At 43.5% G+C, this 15,438-nt stretch overlaps 1 protein-coding gene across 1 annotated transcript; it reads right to left on the minus strand.

The window, feature by feature from the left end:
• Positions 1-10,702: 10,702 nt before the first annotated feature.
• Positions 10,703-14,327, minus strand: LOC122212015 (T-cell surface glycoprotein CD1a-like). Its single transcript, XM_042925643.1, has 6 exons — positions 14,091-14,327; positions 12,981-13,247; positions 12,020-12,298; positions 11,547-11,825; positions 11,122-11,212; positions 10,703-10,976 (listed from the first exon to the last, which is right to left on the minus strand). Exons 1-6 carry the CDS (start codon positions 14,149-14,151, stop codon positions 10,898-10,900), a joined length of 1,056 nt encoding a protein of 351 aa, XP_042781577.1. The 5' UTR covers positions 14,152-14,327; the 3' UTR covers positions 10,703-10,897.
• Between the last annotated feature and the right edge of the window lie 1,111 nt (positions 14,328-15,438).

Genomic DNA, 15,438 nt, shown 5'->3' on the forward strand with positions numbered 1-15,438 from the left:
TGTGAGACAGGAAGCCATCAAAATCCTACAGGAGAGAACAGGCAGCAACTTCTTAGACCTAGGCCATAGCAACTTTTGACTTGACATGTCTCCAGAAGCAAGGGAAATAGAAGCAAAATTTAACTATGGGGACCTCATCAAGGTAAAAATCTTCTGCACAGCAAACAATCAACAAAACTAAATGGCAACCAATGGAATGGGAGAAGATATTTGTAAATGACCTGTCAGATAGAGGGTTAGTATCCAAAATCTATAAAGAACTTACAAAACTCAACACACAAAAGACAAATAATACAGTGAAGAAATCAGCAGAAGACATGAATAGACACTTTTCCAAAGAAAACATCCCAGTAGCAAACACACACATGAAAAGATGCTCAACATCACTCATTATCAGGGAAATGCAAATCAAAACCACAGTGAGATACCACCTCACGCTGGTCAGAATGGCTAAATTAACAACTTAGGAAACAAGGCTATGGAGAAAGGGGAACAATTTTGCACTGTTGGTGGGAATGTAAAGTGGTGCAACCACTCTGGAAAACAGTATGGAGGTTCCTCAAAATATTAGAAAATAGAACTACCCTATGATCCAGCAATTGCACTACTAGGAATTTATCCAAAGGATACAAAAATGATGATTCAAAGGGGAACATGAACCCCAATGTTTATAACAGCACTATCAACAATAGCTAAATTATTGGAGGGCGTGGATGGCTCCGTCGGTTAAGCATCTGGCTTCGGCTCAGGTCATGATCTCACAGTCCGTGAGTTCGAGCCCCGCATCAGGCTCTGTGCTGACAGCTCGGAGCCTGGAGCCTGCTTCAGATTCTGTGTCTCCCTCTCTCTCTGCCCCTCTCCCGTTCATGCTCTGTGTCTCTGTCTCAAAAATAAATAAACATTAGAAAAAAATTTTTTTAAATAGCTACATTATGGAAAGAGCCCAAATGTCCACCAGCTGGTGAATAGATTAAGAAGATATGGTACATATATACAATGGAATACTACTTGGCAATAAAAAAGAATAAAATCTTGCCATTTGCAACAATGTAGATGGAACTGGAGGGTATTATGCTAAGTGAAATAAGTCTGTCAGAGAAAGATACTTATCATATGATTTCACTCATATGTGGAATTTGAAAAACTCAACAGATGAACACGGGGAAGGGAAGAAAACTATATGGTAAAAACAAAGAGGAAGGCAAACCATAAGAGACTCAAATACAGAGAACAAATTGAGGGTTGCTGGAAGGGGGGTGTGTTAGATGGGTATCAGTAATTAAGGAGACTACTTTTCAGGATGAGCACTGGGTGTCATATGTAACAGATGAATCACTGAGTTCTACTCCTGAGGCCAAGGCTACACTGTACGTTAACAAACTTGAATATAAAAAATTCCACATAAGAGAAAACAGATGGTATTTGTCTTTCTCTGACTTATTTTGCCTAGCATAATACACTCTAGCTTCATCCACATTGTTGCAAATGGCAAGGTTTCATTCTTTTTCATGGCTGAGGAATATTCGTGTGTGTGTGTGTGTGTGTGTGTGTGTGTGTGTGTGTGTGTGTGTGTGTGTAGGTATATAAGAAGTCAAACTGTCACTACATATATATATCACATCTTCTTTATCCATTCATCATCAGTCAATGGACATTTAGGCTTTTTTTGTACTTTGGCTATTATTGATAATGCTGCTATAAACATGGGGACCATGCACCCCTTTGAATCAGTATTTTTGTAGCCTTTGGATAAATACCTAGTAGTGCAATTGCTGGATTGTAGGGTAGTTCTATTTTTAACTTTTTTGAGGAAGTTCCACACTGTTTCTCAGAGTGGCTGTATGACTTTGCATTGCCACCAACAGTGTAGGTGGGTTCCCCATTCTCCACTTCCTTTCCAGAACTGTTGTTTCCTATGTTGTAAATGTTAGCCATTCTGACAGGTGTGAGGGGGTATCTCATTTTGATTTGTACTTCACTGATGATGAGTGATGTTGAGCTTTTTTATTCATGTGTCTGTTGCCCATTTGTATATCGTCTTTGGAAAAATGTCTATGTCTTCTGCCCATTTCTTAACTGGATTATTTGTGTTTTGGGTGTTGAGTTTGGTGAGTTCTTCCTAGATTTTGTATACAAACACTTTATCAGATGTGTCATTGACACATATCTTTTCCCTTTCCATAGTCTGCCTTTTAGATTTATTGATTGTTTCTTTTACTGTGCAAAAGCTCTTTATCTTCATGAATTCCCAATTGTTCATTTTTTGCTTTTGTTTCCCTTGCCCCTGGAGATGCGTCTAGTTAGAAGTTGCTATGGTCAATGTCAGAGAGGTTGCTGTCTGTGTTCTCTTCTAGGATACTGAGGTCTTTTTGTGTATGGAGTAGAAAGTGGTCTAGTTTCATTCTACTGCATGTTGCTGTCCAGTTTTACCAACAGTATTTATTGTACAGACTGTTTTTTTTGCTTTGAATATTAATTCCTGCTTTGTCAAAAATTAGTGGGCCCTGTAGTTGTGGGTCCATTTCTGGGTTTTCTATTCTGTTCCATTGGTCTATATGTCTATTTTTGTGTCAGTACCAAAGATGACTATCTTTGTAATGTAGTCTATAGTCCGGAATTGTGATGTCTCCATAATTGCTTATCTTTTTCAAGATTGCTTTTGCTATTTAAGATCTTTTGTGGTCCCATACAAATTTTAGGATTGTTTGCACTAGCACTGTGAAAAATTCTGGTGTTATTTTGATAGGGATTGCATGAAATGTGTAGATTGCTTTGGGTAGCATAGACATTTTAACAATATTTGTTCTTCCCATCCATGAGCATGGGAAGTTTTTCCATTTCTTTGTGTCTTCTTCAATTTCTTTCATAAATTTTCTATAGTTTTCAGTGTACAAATCTTTTACTTATTTGGTTAGATTTATTCCCAGGTATCTTATGGTCTTTGGTGTAATTGTGAACAGGATTCATTCCTTGATTTCTCTTTCTACTGGTTAATTATTGGTGCATAGAAATGACAATAGATTTCTGTAGGTTGATTTTGTATCCTGAAATTTTACTGAAGTTGTGTATCAGATCTAGCAATTTTTCAGTGTGGTCTTTCAGGTTTTCCACATAGAAAATCAGGTTGTATTCAAATAGTGAAAGTTTGACTTCTTCCTTGTGAATGTGGATGCCTTTTATTTCTTTTGGTTGTTGATTGCTGAGGCCAGCACCTCCAGTATTATGTTCAATAACAATGGTGAGAGTGGACATCACTGTCTCGTTTCTGACCCTAGAGGTAAAGCTCTCACTTTGGCCCCATTGAGGATTAGCTGTGGGTCTTTCATATATGGCCTTTATGATGTTGGGGCTGTTCCCTCCATCCCTAATTTTTGAGGGTTCTTATCAAGAATGGATGCTGTCTTTTGTCAAATGTTTTTCAGCATCTATTGAAGAGATCACACGAATATTATCCTTTCTTTTACTAATGTGGTTTATTACATTAATTGATTTGCAAATATTGAACCACCCCTGCAACCCAGGAATAATTCCCATTTGATTGTGGTAAACACTTCTTTTAATGTTCTGTTGGATTAAATTTGCTAGTATCTTGTTGACAATTTTTTGCATACATGTTCATTAGAGACCTTGGCCTGTAATTCTCCTTTGTACTGGGGTCTTGTCTGGTGTTAGTAGCAAGGTAATGCTGACCTTGTAGAATTTGTTTGGAAGTTTTTCCTTCCATTTCTATTTTTTGGAACAGATTGAAAAGAATAGATATTAAATCTTCTTTAAATGTTTCATAGAAAATCCATAGAAGCCCTCTGATTCTGAAATTTTGTTAGATTTTTGATAACTGATTCAATTTCTTTGCTAGTTGTGGGTCTGTTCAAGTTTTCTATTTCTTCCTGTTTCAATAGTTTGGGTAGTTTCTATGTTTCTAGGAATTTATCCATTGCTTCCAGATTGGCCACTTTGTTGGCATATAATTTTTCATAATATTCCCTTATAAATTCTGTTTCTGTGGTGTTGGTTACATCTCTTTTCTCAATCATGATTTTATTTATTTGAGTCTTACCTCTTTTAGATAAGTCAACGTATGGGATTATCAATTTTTAAAAATTCTTTCAAAGAATCAGCACCTGATTTTATTACTTTATTTTACTGTACGGTTTTTTTGTTGTTGTTAGTATGTAACTTATTTCTGCTCCAATCTTTATTATTTCCATTGTTCTTTCTGCTGACTTTAGACTTCATTTGCTGTTCTTTTCTAGATCCTTTAAGAGTAAGGTTAGGTTGTGTATTTGAGATTATTCTTGTTCTTGAGGTAGGCTTTTATTGCTATATATTTTCATCTTGTGACTAGTTTTGCCACATCCCAAAGAGTATGGACAGTCGTGTTTTCATTTTTATTTGTTTCCATGTATTTTTTTTTCTTTTTTACTTTCCTCGTTGACCCAAACATTCTTTAGTAGGATGTTCTTTAACTTCCATGTGTTTGTGGTCTTTCCAAATTTTTTCTTGGGGTTGACTTCAAGTTTCTTAGTGTTGTGGTCAAAAAATGTGCATTGTATGATCTCAATCTTTTTATGTTTGTTGAGGCCTGATTTGTAACCCAATATGGATCTATTCTGGAGAATGTTACATTTTGCATTCAAAAAGAATGTATATTCTGCTGCTTTAGGATCAAATGTTCAGAATATGTCTGTTAAGTCCATCTGGCCCAAGGTATTCTTAAAAGTTATTGTTTCCTTGTTGATTTTCTGCCAAGATGATCTATTCATTGTTGTAAGTGGGGTATTAAAGTCCCCTTCTATTTTTGTATTCTTCTCAAGCATTTCTTCATGTATGTTACTAATTGATTTACATATCTGGGTTGTGCCAAGTTGGGGGCATAAATATAATTGTTAGATATTCTTATTGGATAGTCCCTTTTATTGTTTTGCAATGCCTTTCTTCCTCTCTTGGTACTGTCTTTGGTTTAAAATCTGGTTTGTCTGATACAAGTATGTCTATTCCAGTTTCCTTTTGATGTCCATTGGTATGGTAGATGGTACACCATCCCCTGACTTTCCTTCTGCAGGTGTCTGTCTTTGGGTCTAAAATGAGTCTCTTGAAGGCAGCAAATAGATGGGTCCTATATTTTTACCCTATGTCTTTGAATGGAGCATTTAGTCTTTATATTCAGAGTGGCTATTGAATAGATATGGATTAGTTCCATTTTACTACTTGTTTTGTTTTTGTTTCTGGACATTTTCTGTTTCTTTCTAGTCTTTGTTGCTTTTGGTCTTTCTATCCCCATTCAAAGAGTCCCCTTTAATATTTCTTTCAGTGCTGGCTTAATGATAACAAACTCCTTTAGTTTTTCGTTGTCTGGGAAACTCTTTATATCTCCTTCTATTCTGAATGATAGTGTTGCTGGATATAGAATTCTTGGCTGCATCTTTTTCCCACTCAGCACATCAAATATATCATGTCATTCCCTTCTGTCCTGCCAAGTTTCCACTGAGAGATCAGCCACTAACCTTATTTGTCTTACAATGTAATATAGCGACTTATTTTGTCTTGTGGCTGTTAGGACTTATTCTTTATTATTATATTCCACAGTTTTAACTATGATATGTTTGGTGCTGGCCTGCTTTTGATGATTTCGGTGGGAGTTCTCTGTGCCTCCTGGATTTAGATGCCTGTTTCCTTCCCCAGATTAGGGAAGTTTGCAATTATAATTTGCTCAATCAAAACTTCTGCCCCTTTATCCCTCTCGTCTTCTTCCCAGACTCCTAGGATAATAATGTTATTATGCTTTATACAGTCACTTAGGAATCTAAGTCTACATTCATGATCCAATATTTTTCTTTTGCTCTTCTTTTCTGCTTCAGTATTTTCCAAAATTTCATGTTCTATATCACTTCTTCTTTCCTCTTCTTCCATCCTGTTGTTATTGTGTCCAGTCTGTTTGAATCTCAGCTACTGCATTTTTCATTTTGGCCTGACTAGTTTTTTGGTCTTTTATACCTGCAGTAAGGGATTCCTGGTATTTTCTCTGCTCTCCTCTAGGCCAGCGGGTATCCATATGATTGAAGCTTTAAATTCTGGATCATGCATATAACTTGCATCTGTTTCTATTAGATCCCTGGCCATGACCTTTCCTTGTTCTTTCTTTTAGGATGAATTCCTCCTTCTTGGCATTTTCTCTAGGTCTCTGTCTTCTTCTGTGTATTAGGAAAGCCTATTATGTTTCCTGCTCCTGAGAGTAATGGATTTATTCAAAAGAGGTCGACACTCTCCAGGGCCTGTTCTTTCAGGGAACGTCTCTGTAACATGCTGCGTGTATTCTGCTGCTGTATGTTGGCTGCTTTTCCTCTCAGATCTGTTGTTGGCAGATCTCCTTGCCTGCAGTTGGGAGTATTTGGACTTTGTCCAGATTGTTACAAGTTTTATCTAGATGTGTTCTGGTCTGCTTATTCAATGAGATGTTATTTGCACTATAGCTGAAGATCTCCAGGATGCTATGGTCAGTAGATATGGTGAGTGCAGAAGTTTCTGCTGGTCTTCTTGAGGAGGGGCTCACTGCTCTGGTTCACAGACACACCTGCCCAAGAATAGCAGCACCTGCAGAGCACGGGGGGGGGGGGGGGGGGGGCTTGGTGCCACCAGTTTGTGCTGCTGCTGTTGGTACTGTGCTGCTTGCTCAACTTAGTTGATGCTGGGGGGACAAAGGGAAATGGCACCAACCCCCTCCCTCATCCCTGGACGGGTACTCCGTGCTTGCAGCTCTCAGGGAATCGCTCTCAGAAGAGCAAACTGTCTCCCCTCATGTGTCCTAGGAATCACTCAGATCCTTGCCTTCACCCTACCTTTTCCAGACTATCTGTGCACCCAGCAGTGCAATGCCCCTGTGCTCTGTCTCAGGCAGGAAGACTGAGCTTTAAAACTCCAAACTTTAAGGACCTGGCATGAAATGGACCCACACTGGTCCTGGGAGGTTCTCACTATTCTGGAACTGGTGCAGGTTTCTCCCAAAAGGTCAGTAGCATCAAACCACAGGGTGTGTATTTGGACTAAAGCACAGCAAAGACCATCTATGTTAGCTGCCCTGTGCAAGTATCTCTGTGCATATGCTAAGAGGTGGGGAAGGGTAATGGTGCCTGCCAGCACTATTATCCCCACAGAGACAATTCTACCTCTCCCAGATGCACTCCAAGAAGGGGGAACAGTCTCTCCCAGCATGCCCCAGGGACTCCTCAGCTCCTGCCTTCTGCCGCCAGGTCTTCTGTCTTTGTCCACAGGAGCACTGCAAAACCACTGTGTTTGACACTGGCCACAGCATGTATTTCTAATGCTCCAGTCTTTGAGCAACAGTGGTTGTAAAAATTCATGACAATCAGCCCCTCTCCTGTTCCCAGTCAATGGCTTTGGATAAATGGTTTCCTTCTATGATACCCTGTACCTCCCTCTCTCTCTCTCTCTCTCTCTCTCTCTCTCCCTCTCTCTCCCTCTCCCTCTCTCTCTTTCTCTCTCCCTTGCTCACTCTCTCCTCTGTCTGAGACCAGGGCTCCCTCCCTTCCACAGGACCTGTGATCTGTATCTCCCCAACACAACTCTACACCTCCCACTTTCCATGATGTAGCCTCTTCTCTCCCTCTAGTTGTGCAGTTTGTTCTCTTAGTCCTCAGATTGATTTCTCGAGTATTCGGAGTAGTTTGATATTTATCTAGTTGTGTTCAAGGGATGAGGCAAACCTGTGGTGCTCTTACTATTCTGCCATCTTAGCTCTTCTTCTCTGACCATCCTCTTCCTTTTTCTTTTCCTGTCTTTATCTGTCTTGTAAAGAGAAAACTTGGGATCTATCTCTTGGCAAATTTCATGTATAAAATTTCTCTGCCATCTTCCATACAGGTTTCATCCACAGCGTTCCTTCTCTGGTGCTGACAAATGGATTTTAATTATTTCAAACTTTATACCCCAATGTTATTATCCAGGACAGGAAAGAGGATCTCTTTCCCCTGACATCAAATGAAAGAATCAGGCTTCGTGTGACCTGGTCACCTATAGCCATCTGAACCATCATTCTGAATGAGGACAAGCGACATCTATCTGATGACTGACCTAAACTGAATGTCACCTGTCCATCCTTCATCCTGTCACATGGCCAAGGATGCAATCTCCTGATGGACTCAAGCTGATCAAGGCCCAGGGCTATGCATGAGGGTGGGGCCAACCAGCAAAAAGCACATGGTGGCCATTTGGGAATGACAAGGTAGACAAGAACACAGAGAAGCAGCAGCAACTCTAATTCGGATGAGAAGGCAGAAGTCCTGTGATTTGCTTGCTCACATCCTGTATTTTTCACCTTTGCCACATCTCCCATCTCAACGTTATTTTACAGGAAGTCCACATATGTACTGTGGTGGATTCATGCACTTGGTCCCTCTGGATGTTCTCCTGCCCTGGGCCCCCCTCTCAGCCCCTAAACAAATTAGAACTTGTGGCTTTCACCCATACTGAACCAAAATAAGTTGCTATGCTAACACTAGATAGAAACAACAATGAAAACCATAATCAAATAGGGAAGCAAAATTTTCAAGCTCCAAAGAAAGTAATGATCTTTTCATTCCTCACTACTTTACACTCAGTTTCCCTTCTGCATGGTGAGGGCTTGAGAATTATTTGTTGAGGTAATTAAGAAACTAGACTAACTAAAGTCTACCCATAGATATTTCCACTAGCACTGCCATTGAAATAATCCCAAAGGGTCCATCTTTGTTATCCACAGAGGCTGTCTATGCTAATGGACCCACCTAGTTTCATTGATTTGTAACCCACAGGCCCACCAGTTCACTGCTATTCATAATGAACGGCAGGGAGAGTGCTCTGACATGCGTCACCCATCGCATGGGTCCTGGTGAGGCTGACCCAGTTGCTGCTCTGCATTTCCATGGTAATTCCCACACTGTAAACATGTGCCCTTTTCATCGTCTATTTGGTGCCACATTTCCCGCATTTACATGCACTTTCCTGGTGATTTCAGTGTTTCAAAAGGCCCTGAAGCCCAGAGTTGCAGGGCTGACTGGTTTTCCTAAGCACAAGAAGGTGAGATGTGCCTCACTGACAAAACTCCTGTGCAGGTAGGTCCTGCTCAGGCTCGCGATACAGAGTCGTGTGCCTTTGAGTTCAGTGGTAATGAATCAACAATGTGGTAAATCCAGGAAAAGGAAAAGGAAATACTTGATGTCTATGCGGAGCCACCTAAGAAAATGCTAAAGTAATGTCTGAATGCTATGATGATGCCACAGAAAAGGGGAAAAAAGAACTTAATATGTGAACTCATGAAATGACGACCATATCTTCTTTGTTTGTTTCTAAATAATGGACAGCACAGCTGTGGGTCTGAAAGCCAAAGACACTGGCGATCACAGTAACCAAGCCTGGAAATGTTATATACTTCTGGGCTATACTTCTGGGTATTTCAATATAGGGAAATACAGCATACATTAAGTTATTAGGAAATATATATATAATAAACTGTCTTTAAACAAAAACACACATGAAACAAGGCTGTGTATACATCAGTTGGTAATCATTGTGAGCAGAGGCTCTCGGGAACTCAACCCTATATTTCCCCTAGGAGCAACAGCTCCCAGTGGCTGAACCTGTCCTCAGTGACTGTAACACAGCAGCCACGAATGTGAGGATGTTCTGTATGCCGTCTCCTTGCTGGATCCCCATTCATTCCTGAGCACAACACTCTTGTTCTCCTTTGTGGACCCACTCATTTCCCTGCAGGGACACACTCACACTGCTACCTCTCAGGCATCCCATTTTATGCACCTGTGAATGCCCCGATGATTTTGTTAAAATGCACATTGTGAGGGGTGCCTGGGTGGCTCAGTTTGTTAGGTGGCTGACTTCACCTCAGGTCATACCTTGCGGTCTGTGAGTTCGAGCCGTGTGTCAGGCTGTATGCTGACAGCTCAGAGCCTGGATCCTGCTTAAGATTCTGTGTCTCCCTCACTCTCTGCCCTCCCCCACTCATGCTCTGTCTCTCTCTGTCTCTCAAAAATGAATAAATGTTTTAAAAAAAAAATAAAAATAAATCAAATGAAATGCAGACTGTGATTCAGTGAACCTCAGTTGAGGCCAAGACCCTATATTGCCAACAAGCCCCAAGGTGAAGTCTCTACTGCTGTCCTGAGGGCCTCAAACAGCCAGGACCTGCATCTGCCCTCCTCCTTTTATCCACAACAGGTCCACTCCAACAGGTGTCTGTGTTTAAATAATAGAAATACCCACAGACAAAACTGTATTCTCCTCAGAGGCTCAGAGATGTTACCAAGGAACCATAACAGTATCAAGTCTCCAGGCAAAGTGAGAAGACTTTTAACAAGAAGAACATCAAATGTCTCAACTACTACAAACACGACAGGAAGCAAAAAAGAAAAAACTATGAAGTTGGCATAAATTCAACACAGACTTTTATTGAGGACATATTCCATGCAGGTGAGACTCCTTGCCAAGGATACAAATATTAAAAAGACGTGGGCTTTGCACTCAAGAGACCTAGGAATTAGAAGGGAAAAGGGACCTAAATGTAGGGCAAAAACAGATAAGAACTGGGTGTAGATTATCCACAGTGCAGGTTAAAGTGGTGGAAATTCCCACCAAGCAGAGACTGCTTCCACTATGCAGACCAGAGAAGGTGCATGGGAGGAAGTAACACAAGATGTCTGTGACCCATGGAGGTCCTCAGACTTCAATTTACTCTAAGATAATTTTGAGATTTAAGTCAGAGACTCAGGTCAGAACAAGAATTCCTGTTAAACGACACTCAGCTTATACTGACAACTGATGCCTGAGCAGAAAGGAAAGACAAAAGCTGCACATAGGGACTTGCTGGTCCATCACTGCTGAGATGGGTTTAGGGACGTCCTGGTCCTGGGCTGCTGGGATCTCTCTCCAAAGGGAGGCCAGTGCACTGAGGTCTCCAGTGTGATTTCCTAGGAGGAACAGATTGGAAATGCTCTGCAGCAGGTGGGGATGAGGACTGTAGGGAGAGGAGCACTGGGAGGAGGAAAGGTGAGGACAGACAGGAATGTGGGGAGATAAGCGGGAAAGAGCAGAAATATGGTTCCAGAGCCTTACCAGCGTTTCCAGAGCCAGAATGCAAGACCTGCCAGAAGCACCAGGGGCACCAGCACCGCCAGGAAGACCAAGTCCACGGGCCGGTGCTGCTCTGTGGGTTTGGTGCACAGAGAGTATCAATTCCCATCCATCTTGGGTTCAACTGCACCTTCCTGGTCCTTTTTGCTCCTGTCACCCTCTGCCTCACCAACGACCCTTCTTCTTTCTCTTCTCTCATCCCTACTCAGAGAAGGATCCTTCACCCAACCCTCTGCTTCCTCCCACATCTACAGGACCCTCACATGAAGCTCTCCATTTCTTGGGCTATTAATTTTATGTCCTTTATGATCTGGAGTCCCTAGAATCCCAAAGTTTTCAGCTGGCTTTTCTGCTTTGCTGAAGGGCCACCCACCCACGTTCCCAGCCAGCCCCCACTGCTTTCTCACCCCAGTAGAGGACCATGTCCTGGCCTCCTAGACTGCTGTGTCTCACTCGGCAAGACAGGCCAGCTGCCTCTCTGGCTTCCACATCCAAGGACGTCTGAAGATACCATGTCCCGTCAGCATGGGGCAAGACGTCGCTTCGTCGGGTGCTCTGCCTCTCCTGCTCACCCTGCATCCACGTCACCCGCACGGGCTTTGGGTAGAAACCAGAGACATGGCACACAAGGAGCAGACGGCCAGGACCCGGACTGGGGCCAGTGGACAGCCAGGCCTCTGGCTTCACTGCAGAGACAGGACAGGTATTCTCAGACTGAGAGGGAAGATCCTCACATCGCTTTAGATACACACCTTTCCACCTCTAGAAACCTGTCACCATCAGCCCTCTCCCTCTTGGCGCCTTTTCTCCCTGAGTTTGAGCAAATGTTTCAAGTTTCTGAGTGCAGAAAGAAAGCTTGGAGGGAGGGAGCAGGACTGACCTTGTCGCTGCAGAGCTGCCTTCCCTGCATCAAGTAAAGCCAAGAGGAAACGGGGACAGAGGTCATTAATAAGTGTCTGTATTCTCATGTTGACCACGTGGTACTGATTGAATAGATTGCAGACCTGCTGAGCCCTCCTTCCTCCCTTTGGAGATGGCCACCATGACATGTTATGGAAGCTCACGAGATCTGATCCTTCATACGCAATCCGCTTAAACCCTACTGGTGCCTCTCCAACGGGCAGCTCACAGCCTCTGACCACCTGAACCTGAAAGGGATCTGGGAAGAGAGATTGTGAGTTACACGATGGGGAAATGTGGGGAAAAAGATGAAATGGGATAAGTGGAAGCCAAGGACAGACAAAGCAGAGCGCGAAGTTGAGAGTTGGACAGAATGGAGCAAATTTGGTTTGAGCAGAAGCTCAGACAGGGGGAAGTGGTGGTCACTGCAGCAGAGGAAGAAGTGAATGACTGAGGAAGGAACAACTGTTGGGGGGGGACAGAAAGGGCGTGGGCAGGGGACAGGGACGGGCTCAGTAGGAGAGCTGGGATAAAACCATCCAGGGTGAAAGGAGGATAGTGAATACATGGAGTACATAGATAGAGTTTGCTGAGGGGACTGAATGGGGAGTAAAGCACAATTCAAAGATCTGTCACAGAGTGACGGAGAAGTAGGTATCTGGGTGGAGTCCAGGGAATGGGGTGGCCAAGGGAGACACTAGTGGAGGCATGAGAGCACAGCCTGAGGTCAATGAGAGGAGGGGAAGGAGCAGAAGACATAAAGCTTTTAAGAAGTGGGGACTGCCTTCTGCTTCCTGCCCAGATGGGTGTCATTCAGTTTCACAATGGGGAGTGGAGACTTCAGAAGCCAGTGGAGACTCTTTCCTGGAGGAAGAAGGAACTCAAGGTGACACACACACCAGCCACCTCCATCCCCCCTGCCCTGAGGGACCTGAACTCACATTCAAGCTGCCATTGACTGACGTGGTCCTGAAATATCAGAGGAATTCTAATGGAAGCCGCCTGTATTGCCCTTTCCTGTTCCATCAGCTCCTTGTTGCTGAAGTTGCCCTTGAACCAAGGGAGCTTGTTCACGAAAATGCCCTTCTTGCTGTCCCAGCTATGAGTCTGAAGCTCATCCAGCCAAGCTGAGACGTGATATTGCGTCCGGGAATGATTGTAAAAGGATATTGTCAGGATGATTCGGAAGGAGCTCGGCTCCTGGAAGTCTGTGGCAGGAGAACAGATAGAGTGAGGAAGAGGAGGGCAGAGGGAAGGAGAGAGAATCAGAAAAGAGGCCAGGGAGGGGCCCTGAGGACAGGGAGCCATGGTTCCCTTAGGAGACATGTGCTGCCCCAGAGCCCCAGGCTTGGCACCCATCATTCAGAAGAGCACAGGGCCCTTGGGTCAGGGATGCTCAGGAAGGAACCAGGCTGACATCCCTCACTCCCCACGTGTGTGCTCGGGAACCCACACCACGAGTGCACACACAAGCGAGTGTGCACAAACACATGGACACACCCATGCAAAGTTATAGTCACACAATGTTGCACAAACTAACATACACAGATACACATGCACACATTCACACACAAATACAAACACACACATATTAAAATACAAACATACAGACACACAAGCACTTTTACACACAGGACACACACACAGACACACATCCAGATACACACTGAGACACACACAGGCACCTATACACACACATTCATACATGCTTACACTCATGGAGACACTCAAGCACATGTACATACATGATACACACATGCACAAATGACACACAGAGATACACACATGGGCATTATATGCACACACTCGTAATACTTACGCACACATGCAGACACACAATCACATACATGACCACACGTTCACACACAGGCACATCTGTCAGCACACATACATGTGTGACACCCAAATGTAAGCACATCACACGTGCAGACACAAACATGTGCGCACATGTGCACATACTACACACATGCAGGAACCCATGACACAAGCACACATGCACGTATACATATATCCATACCCACACACCCCCTCAGCAGGGCCACCGTCCTCACCATCGTCACTGTCACCACCTGGGACAAGAACCGTGAGCAACACCAGTTGCAACAACAGCATCTTATGTACAGATGTTCTTTCTTTCTCTCGGAAAGTGGGTCTTTGGCGTCTGTTCTCACAAACCTCCCCACACGCAGCCCCTCTCTTCTGACTTCCTTCTCAACACACGCGCCTGCCCTGAGTCTCCGCGACAATGCAGATGGACTCCACCCTCAACCCTGGACACCTACTCAGACTCTCACTTCCCCTCTGGGTCTGACCCTCCTCTCGGCTTCCAGCTTCTCCCTGTCACCAGCCTCCATTCTGTTTCCCGAGGTCCTAACTCAGGTGCTGGGGACCAAGTCTTGGGTGGCATGGAAAAGGGACCCTACCTCTCGCGCCTTTTCTCCTCATCCAGACAGTAACCCATGAAAACACGGCTCCCCAGCATGCAGCCCTGGAGCCTGCTGTCACCCTGTCCCTCCTGCCCTTGGAACACTCCCCATGGACTCCCTTCCCTGTCTCACCCCCACCCCAGCCCATCCACATCTCTGATGTGTTACTGCTTGTGTTTAAAAACAATCAACCAGGTCAATTCGAAGATCTAATCGATTGCATTAAGGGATACAAGTTTGAGGGAGCATACAATTTGGCATGGGAAAGAGGAGCCCCTAGGAAGCGTACAAATAAGAGGTTTTTATAGGAAGGAAGTTGGAAAAATACAAGAAACAAATGTTTCAGGGAAGCTCACTTTCCCTTAATTGGGAGCTTAGAGGTCTAGCCATACAGATGACCTCCCCTCACTGGGGGATGGAGAGGACCCACGTGACAACGGACCTCACTGTGATGAACAGAGAATTCCTCGCTGACAGGGGAAGACTTACATTTCTGGGGGAGGTTGGAACTGCCGTTAGCTTAGGCATCAAACAAGGTTTGGGGACTTGGCTTGGCCTGAGACACCATTTTGAGTCCATGGGTTTCTTTTAACACTTACTCTATTTGCTTTTCCAAATTTCCCCATGATTGCCTGTGTAACAGTATCAACAACCACCAATTCACCATTATTTTAGGGGAGAATCAGTTGTCATCAGAGAGACCACAGGACATTGAAACATCTGAAGAATACCCACTCAGTCGGACTTGCACTAATGTATATTCACTCACCAAACACTCACTTAACACCAGCCTGGTCCAAGCACCTTGCTACATGCACGAAAATACAGTCTTCACAATCCAATCACTTTATTCAAGGAGCTTTTAGTCTCTTTGGGAGGAAATAACACATACACCAAGAATTATGTATTCTGGTGTGCTGAGTTACTTTTTCTTCCTTTTGTGTTTTTTTTTTTTTAATTCGAGTTAACACTA

The sequence above is a fragment of the Panthera leo genome, chromosome F3, assembly GCF_018350215.1.
Source record: "Panthera leo isolate Ple1 chromosome F3, P.leo_Ple1_pat1.1, whole genome shotgun sequence".
Lineage (NCBI taxonomy): Eukaryota > Metazoa > Chordata > Mammalia > Carnivora > Felidae > Panthera > Panthera leo.

Excerpts from the sequence above, each read along its gene's own strand:
- LOC122212015 (XM_042925643.1), bottom strand. The coding sequence starts at position 14,151 with ATGCTGTTGTTGCAACTGGTGTTGCTCACGGTTCTTGTCCCAGGTGGT. Across the intron at positions 11,826-12,019 it reads GGCAGCTCTGCAGCGACAAG|TGAAGCCAGAGGCCTGGCTG; the intron begins GTCAGTCCTGCT and ends CTGTCTCTGCAG. Across the intron at positions 11,213-11,546 it reads GGACATGGTCCTCTACTGGG|AGCAGCACCGGCCCGTGGAC; the intron begins GTGAGAAAGCAG and ends CCAAACCCACAG.